The 13319-nt window shown below is 49.9% G+C and overlaps 3 protein-coding genes across 3 annotated transcripts; 2 read left to right on the top strand and 1 right to left on the bottom strand.

The window, feature by feature from the left end:
- The first annotated feature begins 1313 nt into the window (after positions 1-1313).
- On the top strand, positions 1314-6002 carry BO85DRAFT_258801 (5-oxoprolinase). Its single transcript, XM_025655006.1, has 8 exons — positions 1314-1723; positions 1787-1972; positions 2025-3186; positions 3240-4342; positions 4396-4502; positions 4556-4834; positions 4902-5103; positions 5170-6002. Exons 1-8 carry the CDS (start codon positions 1681-1683, stop codon positions 5985-5987), a joined length of 3900 nt encoding a protein of 1299 aa, XP_025516872.1. The 5' UTR covers positions 1314-1680; the 3' UTR covers positions 5988-6002.
- A 574-nt stretch (positions 6003-6576) lies between these two features.
- On the top strand, positions 6577-8855 carry BO85DRAFT_511411 (sodium:solute symporter family protein). Its single transcript, XM_025664594.1, has 3 exons — positions 6577-7486; positions 7545-8599; positions 8669-8855. The coding sequence occupies exons 1-3, from the start codon at positions 6586-6588 to the stop codon at positions 8774-8776; spliced, it is 2064 nt and encodes a 687-aa protein (XP_025516871.1). The 5' UTR covers positions 6577-6585; the 3' UTR covers positions 8777-8855.
- Positions 8856-8916: 61 nt separating this feature from the next.
- BO85DRAFT_447950 (2EXR domain-containing protein) lies at positions 8917-9896 on the bottom strand. Its single transcript, XM_025659820.1, has one exon. It carries the CDS (start codon positions 9814-9816, stop codon positions 8980-8982), a length of 837 nt encoding a protein of 278 aa, XP_025516870.1. The 5' UTR covers positions 9817-9896; the 3' UTR covers positions 8917-8979.
- Positions 9897-13319: the final 3423 nt, after the last annotated feature.

Raw genomic sequence — 13319 nt, 5'->3', positions numbered from 1 at the left:
GCTACGACGCAATTCAGCCTTGCGGACCCTTTTAGTACTTAAGAGTGGTCGCGGACGGGCCCCGCGGGGAGCTCCGGGTCAGTGTCTCATAGGCAAGGGGGTTCCTGTAAATGTCCGCTTGCTGAGGAGTGGAGTAGAGAAGCGGCTTGTCATGGTATCGATCGCGCACTGCAGATCGGCCAACTGCACCTCCCGCAACAACAATCAATGCCCAGTGGGCTTCGAATCATGACTGTCAACATTAGGTTCTATCTATATCAATTACGTCGGAAAGGAAGAAAGTACATACGACCACAGGGTGTGGAAAACAGGGCTTCCCGTCCGCTCAGCCGTACTTAAGCCACACGCCGGGAGGTTAGTAGTTGGGTGGGTGACCACCAGCGAATCCCTTCTGTTGTATGTTTTTGATCCTTTCCTTTCAAATCTTCTTTTTGCTGCCCTATCTGACTATCGCTCTTCAGCCCTCGGTGGGTGAATTGTATGATGCTTTTGCGGGAAATTAGGGCCCAGTGCCGGCGTCTAATCACACAACGACCGCCTAGTCTAAGCTTCAACATTTGCTACACATTAGATCGCTTGTCTGTAAAGGAAGTGAAATTCTTGCTCTCTTTATTCGGTATGATATCATTGACGGCTACTTTTTGGAAGGAATTGGCCGAGTGGTGCGGAATGTGCAGTGTGTCACAATTTCGGCACGGAAGCGGTCCGCCCGCTCACTGAAAGCATCCTAACGTCGAATCGAGTTCAGATCCCGAACACTTAAGCTTGGGTTCACCAGGTCGGACCTTGTATTGGGCCGAATGGACGGGCAGTGGACCGCATTAAACAAGAAATGGACAGTCATACCCGCGCCTGCCAAGGACTGAGACATCGCGCACACAAAGCAAGGAAGATATGGATAGTGGAGGATAGCTTTCACTAAGACCGCAGTAGCCCCCCCGGACATGCCTGAATATATGGGGTCGTATCTTCCCTCGGAGCCGGACGTTATGGGCGGATCAAAAGCAGTGACTTCAGAGTTTGCATTGACACATTGAGAATTAGCGATCCTATCGCCACTATGGAGGTTATGGTGCAGACTGAGATGTTGATGAACGACGGATCAGTCTTTGAGACCCTCTTGCTTTTTCGAACCGCCCGTCGCATTATATAGGGCACAATATACGTGCCAAAATACATTTATTGCGATAGATGCTGACAACACGGCCTGTTCAGGTTCATATGTGGTGATTGCATCATGTTCGTTTCCGTCATGTACTATGTGCCCACACCCTGAATAACATAGGTAGGCAAACTGGACTGAGAACTGACTATTCCAATGTGCTGAACAAGCAGCAATTCATGCGCTCAAAAGACTTATCAGATACTATCGGAGCGAGCATCCGATAACCCGCGATAAGATGCGGGGTACGCGATACTGACAGGAAGCCCTACTACAGACAAGGCAGTTCTCCCCGCTCACTTCCCTGATAAGCTGCAAGATCTGCAAGTGGCCTGCCGAAGATGAGGGGTGGGAGGGGAAATGTTGGAGATAACGGGCCGGTGACTTTCTCCACCTTCACCTCCACTCTCGGCCGATGAGGCCGTCTCACGATCTGTGGGCTTGACATATGAGTTGGATGATGCCACAATGGTGGTTCTATCCACATTCAATGACCATATTTGTATTCATCACTCATAATGCCAAGCGTAGAACCACGACCGAAGCTGCGGATCTCTATAGGTCTGTCGCGCCACATCCAAACCGATAATGCATGCTAAGTAAAGCTACTGACCGACCGTACAGATCGTGGAGGAACGTTCACCGACTGCATTTGCAAACTCCCCGGTCAAGACGATATCGTGGTGAAGATTCTATCTGTAGACCCCAAGAATTACGATGATGCCCCGACGGAAGCCATCCGCCGGGTGTTGGAAATTTACTATGGAACGAGCATTCCGCGAGGAACAGGGTTAGATACAAAGGATATTGGTGGGAGACATCCTGAGTTACGAGCCTTTCTCCAGGCTAACCTTATGTTCAGAGTCAATACGCATGGGAACAACCGTTGTGACAAATGCACTGCTAGAGAGGAAAGGCGAGCGCACAGCCCTTCTCATCACGGAGGGCTTCAAAGACTTGCTGGAAATCGGCAATCAATCGCGACCCTTCATGTTCGATCTCTCAATTCGAAGGCCTGAAACACTATATTCCGAGGTTTTTGAGGTGGAAGAGCGCGTGACCCTGCGTAACTGCACCGACACAGACCTGCGAAGCATGGACCTCTCGTCGCCGCTCGTACTACGAGAGCTCACGGGTACATCCGGAGAAACCGTCCAGATAATAAAGTTGTTGAATCTCGAGTCAGTGGAGGAATACTTGAGGAAGATATACGCGGACGGGTACAGATCCATCGCTGTATGTCTGATGCACGCCTACACGTTTCCCGATCACGAGCTCCAGATCCGGAACCTGGCGCAACAGATCGGGTTTGAGAATGTGTCGCTGTCGCATGCTGTATCGCAACGAACTAAGATTGTGCCTCGAGGCAACTCTGCTGTCATTGACGGATACCTTACACCGACAATCGAACGATATCTGAAGCAGTTTTTGACCAGTTTCCCAGATATTGCCAAGTCAGATACCAAATTGGAGTTCATGCAATCCGATGGTGGGCTGGTCCCTGCTCACAGACTCTCGGGACTGCATTCGATTCTTTCTGGCCCGGCTGGTGGAGTGGTAGGGTATGCTCGTACCTGCTACGACGAGGTCAGTGAAGCCCCACTGATTGGCTTCGATATGGGAGGAACAAGCACAGACGTTAGTCGCTATGATGGGACATTGGATCATATATTTGAGACCACTATGGCGGGAATCTCGATGCAGACTCCACAGCTCAATATAAACACGATCGCTGCTGGTGGAGGGAGCATCCTGTTCTGGCGCGACGGGTTGATGTCTGTTGGACCGGAAAGTGCCTCTTCGGATCCGGGTCCTACGTGCTATCGCAAAGGAGGCCCATTAACCATTACAGATGCCAATTTGGCTCTAGGAAGGTTGATCCCGGAGTATTTCCCCTCTGTATTCGGTCCAAATGAGGATGAGCCCTTGGATCGCGATGTTGTTATTGCCAAATTCGAAGCTTTGACAGTAACGATTAACCAAGATACAGGCAAGTCAATGAGCTGGGCGCAGGTGGCGCAGGGGTAAGCTTCTCACCGGAATATATGAGATACAATCGAGGCTAACATGCGTGCAGCTTCCTCGACGTTGCGAATTCCGCCATGTGTGGCCCCATTCGGAGTCTGACAGAGGCTCGCGGTTACGACACAACGAAGCATCACTTAGCATCCTTTGGTGGAGCGGGAGGTCAACACGCCTGTGCAATTGCCGAGCTTCTTGGCATTCAGAAGGTCTTGATCCACAAGCACTCCTCGATTCTTTCTGCGTATGGTATTGGCCTGGCAGATGTGGTGCAGGAAGGTCAGAGGCCCTGCGCAAAGGCATACGATTCATCGAACCTCCCGTCAATTTTAGCGGACTTGGAGGAACTCGCTCAAGCTACCAAGGATCTCTTAGGCAATGACGGGATACTGAACGTGGACGTGGACCGGTTCCTCAACATGCGCTATGACGGAAGCGAGACTACCATTATGATTGCAGTAGACCAGACCCATGATATGTTGCAGAGTTTTGTCAAAGCACATCATCAGCAATTCGGCTTCACGCCTACAGATCGGAATGTATTTGTTGATAGCATTCGAGTTCGGGCCATCGGTCGAGGCTCTTTCGCTGCCCCTTCTCCTGATGTTTCGGCTTCGGTCCCAGCGAAGCCTTCCGTACCCGCAGATAAGTGCCCTGCTGCTGAGGCTACCAATAAGGTTTATTTCGATCAGCTTGGATGGACGGACACACCAGTATACATCCTCAAGTCCATCCCTCTCGGACAGAAGGTCACCGGTCCGGCACTTGTGGTCGATGAAACGCAAACGATACTCGTGGGCCCAGGCTCTTCGGCAACATCCGCGCAGGACAAGCTGATCCTTGACGTGAAAGTTTCCGAGAAGGGCCGCAACGTTACCACTGATACTATCGACCCTATCCAACTTTCTGTATTCCGCCACCGTTTCATGAGCGTCGCGGAGCAGATGGGTCGTGTACTGCAACAGGTGAGTGTGAGCGCGAACATCAAGGAACGGCTTGATTTCAGTTGCGCTGTGTTCAGTCCGGATGGGTCTCTGGTCACAAACGCCCCTCATGTGCCTGCGATGATTGGTAGCATGGCCTTTGCGGTAAGGGGTCAGATTGAAGAATGGAAGGGGAGGTTGAAGGCGGGAGATGTTTTGTTGTCTAATGCACCTGGTTCGTACGAGGAAGATTTTACCATCCACTCACCGTGCTAATCAGCCGTTCAGAATATGGGGGTACCCACCTCCCAGACCTCACTGTTATTACTCCCGTATTCGATGCACAAGGAAAGGATATCATCTTTTGGACAGCTTCACGAGGCCATCATGCCGATGTATATACCCCTTGACCCCAACTCCCAGCACGTTGCTTGGCTGACACATCCAGATTGGCGGTATCCTACCCGGCTCTATGCCCCCATCCTCGAAGGAACTTGCCCAAGAAGGAGCTTTGTTCAAATCATTTCTATTAATCCGAGACGGAGTTCTTGACGAAGTCGGTCTTGCTCGGCTGCTTTGCGACAAGCCAGCACAGTATCCTGGCTCCAGTGGTACCCGGAGGTACCAAGATAATGTGACAGACTTGAAAGCCCAAGTGGCCGCCAACCACTGTGGTATCCGGCTGATCCATCAGCTTATTGAGGAATATTCTATGGAAGTTGTTCAGGTGAGTTAACCATGCGAAATTGAATCCTCACCCACCAGGCCAGACAACTCACAAGCATGTCTGCTAGGTATATATGAAAGCCATCCAATCCTCTGCCGAACTCGCCATCCGCAATCTCTTTAAACGCCTAGCGCGCGAGTTCCATCAAACAGAGCTGAAAGAGGTTGACTATATGGACGATGGAACACCTATCTGCCTCAAAATTACACTCAATGAGGCTGATGGTTCAGCGGTATTCGACTTCACAGGCACTGGGCCCCAAGTCTACGGTAAGCCGATCTTTCACCACTACTCACATGGGTTGAACTCTGATTAACCACCGCGGGAATCCCAAGGCAACTGGAATGCCCCTATAGCCATAGCATACTCATCCATTATTTTCGCCCTCCGGTGTATCGTCGACTCCGACATCCCGCTGAACCACGGCTGCCTCGCCCCTGTGACCGTCCACGTCCCCAAACCCAGTCTTCTCAATCCAGCTCCCACCGCTGCTGTCTGTGCCGGTAACGTCCTCACCTCGCAACGAATCGTCGACGTAATATTCAAGACCCTCCGCGTCTGTGCCGCCAGCCAAGGCTGCATGAACAATTTCTCATTCGGCACGGACGATTTCGGATACTATGAGACGATCGCAGGAGGTAGTGGAGCGGGTCCGACCTGGTCCGGCACGAATGGCGTACATACGAACATGACGAACACGAGAATTACAGATCCGGAGTCATTGGAACGACGGTATCCGGTTCTTCTCAGGAGGTTTTGTTTCAGGGGTGGTAGTGGTGGAGAAGGAAGGTATAGAGGCGGTGATGGGGTAGTGAGGGATGTCGAGTTTCGGATTCCAATGATGGCATCTATCTTGTCTGAGAGGCGGGTAGTGAAGCCATATGGAATGGACGGGGGAGAAGATGGTCGCTGTGGCAGAAATTTGTGGGTTAAAGGGGAAGACGGGGAGATTATGTCGACTGGGGGAAAGAATTCGGTTGAGATGAAGGCGGGAGATCGTTTGGTTATTGAGACGCCTGGAGGGGGTGGGTATGGAAGCAAGGGCGGTGGTGAGGGCAAGATTGAAAAAGATCAGGCCAAGGTAAATAGGGGATTTGTTCCTATCGCCAACGGATCGGTAGAGATGGCTAGAAGTCTGGCTGAGCAAGTGTAGTGGGATTCCCGAATTTGAGTATACTACATACTATGAGTGATATTGATGCAGATGTCGGCAATGAAAGGATTTGCCCCCCTTGAACAACGTGTTTATTAAGTCACTTTTTCTTTTGAACTGAAGCATCAGTCCCTTCTAGTGAGCCTGGACGGTCCTTGAACCCTGCAGGGACCTATCAAGGCTCAACAGCGTCCAGGCGTCCAACCGACCGATAAGCCCTGCTGGGGGCTCTGCGTGGCTTAGTCTAGAATCAAATCTATAGGATTGAAAGCTATATAATGATGTCAAGCTTATCATGCTGATAAAAGATCGCCGCCGGATCAGACCCTTGCTGGTTACTCCAACGGCGGCTTCTCCAACTGCTGGGATGATCCGCGATAAGAAGCATTCACCATCTTGATTGGCGAGAACATGCAAGGAAAGCCCTTGTTATCACCCATATCCCGTTCTCGAGCAGTGCCGGCCGTGCTCGGCGTCAGCTATCACATTAAACCATGATAAGCCTATCGTTCTCCAGCGGGGTTTATATCTCTAGCAGCAGACAGTGCATGCATCATGTCGCATCAATCCCATTCACACCACTGTGTGAAAACCCACCATGTCTCACGAGCTTCGAGTCCTACCACCAGGTGCCGGATATGGAATTGTCATCGGCATCGGTGGCATCTTCGCCCTATTCATGCTTGGTATTTCCTGGCTTCAAAATCGCTATACCCAATTCTCTACACATCGTGCCGAAGAATTCAACACCGCGTCACGATCTGTCAAGCCGGGCTTGATCTCTGCTGGCATTGTCTCCTCCTGGACATGGTCGGCTACACTTCTAACCAGTTCGACTTTCGCATATTCCTATGGCGTCTGCGGACCCATGTGGTACGGCGCCATCGGCACGCTGCAGATCCTCCTCTTCGCCTTGATCGCCGTCAAGATCAAAGCAAATGCACCGGGCGCACACACCATGCCAGAGATCGTCCTCTCCCGGCACGGCAAGATCGCCCATCTCACCTACTTGTACAATGGTTTGGCTACGAATATGCTTGTTAGCGCCTGTTTGGTGCTAGGTGGCGCGCAGGTGGTGGCGGCAATCACGGGGATGAATGTGTATGCTGCCAATTTCCTCATTCCTGCTGTTGTCGCGGCGTATGTTATTGTCGGTGGATTGCGCGCAACATTCATCGCGGATTATACCCATACCGTTATCCTATTTATCGCTATCTTAGTGTTTGGGTTCTCGGTGTCGGCTACTAGTGATCTCATTGGAAGCCCGGGGAAGTTGTATGATTTGCTGCAGGAGGCATCGCGAGATATGCCAATCGATCGCAATACTGATGGATCATATCTTGCATTTCGGTCCGTGGGTGGCTTGATCTTTGCGGTGGATATATTTGTTTCTGGGTTCAGTACTGTCTGGCTTGATCAAGCTTACTGGCAGCGAGCTATCGCGTCGCGACCGGAGTCATCTGTGAAGGCATATATGCTAGGAGGCGTTGCCTGGTATGGTGAGTGACAGGGCCTTCCCAAAGCCCATGTCTTTTCACTAGGTACTAATCAACCTAGGCATTCCGTTCGGCTTTGCAACAGCGATGGGTCTCGGGTGCGCAGCCCTGACCAGCAACCCAGCGTTCCCGACATACCCCAATCCTCTATCAGCATCGCAAGTCGACGCCGGTCTCTCCGCCCCAGCAACCGCAATCACCCTTCTCGGAAAAGGCGGCGCAGTACTCATGCTCATCCTCCTGTTCATGGCCGTGACTAGTTCCACATCTGCCGAGCTCATCGCCGTGTCATCCCTACTAACCTTCGACGTGTACAAAACCTACATCCGCCCGAACACCGACTCTGCGACACTCGTGCGTGTCAGCCACTGGGGCATTGTCATCTACGCCATCGTCCTGGCCGCATTCTGCTGCATTCTCAATGCCGCAGGCGTCAGTCTCACCTGGCTCCTTACAGTACTGGGAGTGATTGTCGGCGGAGCAGCTATTCCCGTTGGACTCATTCTGCTCTGGGACCGCATGTCCACTGCTGCCGCTATCGCAGCCCCCTGGATCGGATTTGGCTTAGGTATCATTGTCTGGTTCATCACTTCATGGAAGCGATCAGGCGAGATCAGTGTTGCGACGACGGGCGATGCCACGAATGCCGTTGCTGGAAACTTGGCCTCGTTCGGAGTGGGGACTATTTCCGCTGTAATTTTGAGTTTACTATTTCCGGGGAAACGTGGCCACGACACGTCGGCAACGAACAGTATTACAGGGGTCCCTGTCGAACCAGAGAAGACCTCGACAGAGACATCAGCCAAGAAGAACAATGATACCGAAATAGTCACAATGACTGCAACACCCAGTGAGCCGACCACGCAACCGAAGAACGATATAATTGAGTACCTCGAAACTGAGACCATTGAGCCCATGGATCCTGCCCTCGTTAAGAAAGCGGAGCGATTTGCCTGGACAGCGAATGTCATCTTCATTGCCATTGCCGTAATCCTTGTTCCTTTCACTCTGTTTGGGACGCGGTATGTGTATAACAGGGAGTTTTTCATAGGGTGGGTTGTTGTCTCCTTTCTTTGGGTTTGGGCGAGTGTGCTCATTTGTGTGATATATCCGGTGGTAAGTTATGTCTTTGATATCATCAAGTGCAATGCAGGAAGGTCATGTTTACTGACAGACATCGTGCAGGTTGAAAGTGCAGGTGCTTTGCGGGATATTTCAAGGGGGATATGGGGTGACATCAGGGCCATTTGGGGACGTAGGAAGGAGAGATTGCGAACTGGACAGCCAGTATGAAGATTAAACGAAGATTGTTGATGTAATTGTCAGCCTCTCAGAACGGAGGTGAAAAAGAGCCTGTTCTACAGGATCTTCCTGAACTTTATAATTCGTTATTCCTCATTTACGAGGCATTAGTATATATTAACACGAAGATATCGTTATCCAAACCAAAGTAAATAATCTTTCACTCCAGACATCAAGCCGAGAGCTTCAACGCCTCAATCCCGAATTGCGCGTACCCGCCTGACCTTGAGGAGTCTATCGTAATCCCACTCAACCCACGCACCAATGCCCACACTCGCCCGCTCTACCAACCGCGCGAACGCAACTGCATCATTGTCCTTGCGATATCCCTCCCGGCGATATGCCCTCGCAAAGTTAAGCCACACCAGCGTCTCCGACCCAGGAACCACCGACCACCCCAAAGGCCTCTGCACCCGGGGTAGCACACTTAGACGCCCCTCATCATCCTCCGAGACATCTTCCACCACCAAAACCTCCTCAAAATTTTGATACTCTAACATATCGAACACCGACGTGATGACCTTCTTCTCACACTCCAATAGAGATCGGGGAAAGGCGAGGCGGGGGAGCGCAGGCGGGCTGGTCTTATAATTCATGCCTTCATATTCAGGGGCGAAGGCCAGATTTGAGCCTTCAGAAAGAAATTCTAGGTACCGAGAGTCCGGCACGTATAGGGCGTCTAAAGCCGGCTGAAAGGGCCGGGTGAAGTGGAAGCCATCAGGGGTCCAGTGGAAGAGGAGGGTCCCTGCTTGCTGACGCAGCCAGTTTTGTGCTACGGAATGCGCCTCGTGATTGACTAGGAAGGGCGGCACGTCTACTTTCATGGTGGCGAGACTTGAAAGATTGAAGCTGAGGTGGAATTCATCCTTGGATACGCCGTGGGTCTCCCAACACCCCCTTTGGTAGATGTATAGGCCTTGGTGGATGGGGGTGGGGAGGGAGTGTTGCCAGATGGAGAGGCGGAGTTCCGGGGGGAGAAGGCTGAATTTGGGGAATGTGGCGGACGTAGTTGAAAATTCTGGACTAAGCATCGTGATGGGGTGGTAATGGGAGGAGGATCTAATGGAGGAGCAAGAGGGTAGTTGAACACTGGCGGAGGCGGAATGGGTATGCCTGTCCTGGATGAGATGTGGCCGTATCGAAGATGCTGATTGTGTTGGATTTATTAAGTTCTCACCACCGGGCACGCTTTTCCGTGGACAGGGATGAGCAGAGCCCCTGCACGGTCAAAGAATGACCTGATAGGTCATATTTTGAATAATACCAGTCCAGTGTGGGATCATCTTCTTTGCTTAACCGACATCTGCACGTGGTCTATATTTAACCTTCCTGATGATGTCTTTAGTAGATCCGATCACAGGGTGTGGAGCACAGGGCTTCCCATCCTCTCAGCCGTACTCCAGCCAACGGAATCCGCACAGTTAATAATCGAAGAGCTCTTGACCCGAAGACCATTTTCCTGAAACTATATTTAGGGGCTTATTAGAGTTTATTATGGGGGAAGATCTGTTATGCACATTTCTTATAGGTTACCAAAGTGGCTGGTGATCGTCAATGGTCGCCAGTAGTAGTCAATGGTCGCTAGTAGCCGCCAATGGTTTCCGGTAGTCGCCAGCGGTCGCCAAATACTAGAACCGGAAAGATTTAATAAGCTGAGCGAGGGACCCTTTGAGCTGTCTCAGAAGTTGTCGATAAATAGGCGGAGGGCCTTGCAATTTTAGTATGATTTCTGAACTTGTTTGCATTCAACCTTGCCAAAACTCTGCAACTTACTCGAACCACGTGTTATCGTATGACCATGATTGTACACAAACTTCATAGCTATCGAGACACTCCGTCCTTTGGCAGTTTCCAGTGGTTTTATTCTGAATACATCAAAGTGTGCTCATAGCAATACCAATTCATGGTCAATATACTACAGAGAACTCAATATTTAATCTCACTGTGCTGTATCACGTGACTACCGACGCTATTGCGCACCAGCTCCTAGACTATTATATAAGGAGGTAGATGGAAATGCCTTTGTACTATAGTACTTAGAATAAAGGTAGAGGAAAATAGTAAACTACTGTCATGAAATTTTCCTCAACATACTTCCCATTATTGATATCATACAGATTGATAATGAATGAGTTGTGAAAGCTGTCTATCCATCATCTCTAATTAAGTTAAGATTAGGGACTAGTCCTCCCATAAGGCAAGAAACTTAATGCATAGAGTTATTTTGCAAAAGAAACTACACAAAGGGTCCCAGTATCCAAGTAGATCCTAAGAGGCAAGATGGCAGTACGCCTAGAATTGGCCAGTTTCAACTTTCAATACACGAACGAATATAGATATGAATTCCAGTATTATTCTCAAGGAAATCAAGTATTTCAGACCTCCCTGCTGGACTTCAAAGACTATAGTGTGGTAGTAATAACTGAGCTTCGACAGCTGCCATAGATTGCGTTTGTCATTCTCGCTTTTAACAAGTTAAAATTGCAGTAGGGCATTGTGTATATTTGATGTAAAAATAACATGATCTATAGAGGTCAATAAGGTTGTGCTGACGCCGCCAGCGATCGTAACCTCCTATTGCATGTTTTCACGATTTTCCTCGGTCCCTTATTTGGCTATCTGTTCTTCATTGCGTGATGTACAGTTTTTCACTACATTCATCCGCATATTAAGAGTGTCTTAGATACAATGTTGGACGACAGTGCTATCGGGCCGAGCCGCGACTAACAATTGCCCAAGTAGATGGATTATCGCTTCCCCCTTATTCAATAACGGTGAACTGCAGCGTTTTTGAAGCTGGTACCAGAACATTCGGCCGTCCATTATTATTCGGTGGATAGACGACTGTTGTCCCAAACCCAACAACTCTGACAATTGTGTCAAGGTAATCCTCCCTTACTCCCCAATCCCACTAGCTCACCTTGCATCCCTTGAACTGGTATCGGAGGACCTCGCCGGTCTAGGCATCCTCCGGCAGATCAAATTCAATTTCGCACTCCTCAACATGTATCCAGGTCTCGTGGGGTTCAAGAGTAACGAACATGTCGCTCGTACCTACCGTGCACGGGGAATCTTGATCTTCAAACTGGTGGCATCCGACAGTTCTATAACTGCGCTAGGGCCCCCATGTCCCCGTATCTGAAATGCGCCAATAGACACAGAACACCCCCCAATTCGAGAAATCGCTGTTCGAGAAGGTGATCGGTTGAGAGGTACTATCGTCTCCTCCCACTCCATGATATGTGAGCTTCCAGATCCAGGGCCAGCTCTCATCAACCCTCCATGTTACCGGCGCATCTAGCTGAAGACGGAAAATGGGCGTGCATTGAGGGCTTTGCTGGTGTGAGTAATCCCAACTGCATTTCCAGACCAGAAAAAACCCACACACTACCATTACTTTGATTGAAGGCCGAAGGACTTCGTGATCTTTGGATCGACAGTGGCAAATCGCCTTCCACCAATGTGAGGGCTTGGTACTGATGGTCCTCGTTGGAAAACATCAGGCAGGACTTCAAGGGGTCATCCATCCTTTGTCTACTGGGTTTTCTGTAAAGCGAAGACTAATAGTGGCGAAGTAAATTGAACTTGTAGAGGTACAAAAGTATTTGATCACAAAAGCTTGATGCGATGAGCAGCAAATGTGCGGTGGCACAACAACATCAAACAGTAACCACAATATTCTTGGGGGGTGTGCAATTTCACACTCACAATGCCTCCACTGGCAACATTTTTCTCTCTTTCGGATAGTCCCCCAAGTTTGCCCCGATACACGATATAGGAAAGAGTAAGTGTGGAGACGCTAACCCCAACCCAAGCCCCTGTACGGCTCTGATAAAACATAGCACATGGGTAGTGCGCGCTCCAAGGACAGCTTCTGAGGCAAAGACACTGTCTTGTCCAAAGCGCCGGTGTTAGTAATCCCTGCAACAAGCCACTAAGACCATGCCACATCATCTTGCATTGACCCGACCGGGAGAGATAACGTGCGACTTGAGTTAGGGATAAAGTTGTCATCCAGACTTATTGTATCGAATTAGCCTTCGCTGAACTAAAGATAATACAGTTAGAACACCATAATGACGAGGAAATATCACCTGTCTGCCGATGATGCCAAGTTTAATGTTATCAAAGCCAATATCGACAAGTGCTGCCCCCTATGTGACCGTTCGATGTCTTTCAGGTCCTCCCACGAAAGATTGGTGAGGTCAAAGGCTCAGATCCAATTATATCAACAAATATGCTTTCATGATGCATGCGAAAAGTGTACTTCCATGCCACATGGTCCTCTCTGCGAGGTATGCAGACACATGAGGCTCAGTCATGTTGTGTGTTGCGGAATGTGTGGATGCGACACAGATAAGCCAGAGAGCGGGACTGGCTGTAGGGCAGATAGCTGCGAGAATATACACCACATAAGTCACGTTCGACTGCCTTTCGGATCATACGATCAATTACAACAGCGATCAAGGTATTGCGAGATTTGCAGTGTATTCGCACCAGATGTAGAGAGGCTGAAAAGTGTGTATGAATTCGA

Source organism: Aspergillus piperis (assembly GCF_003184755.1).
Source record: "Aspergillus piperis CBS 112811 unplaced genomic scaffold BO85scaffold_6, whole genome shotgun sequence".
NCBI lineage: Eukaryota > Fungi > Ascomycota > Eurotiomycetes > Eurotiales > Aspergillaceae > Aspergillus > Aspergillus piperis.
This window is presented reverse-complemented; position numbering and strand designations above follow the sequence as displayed.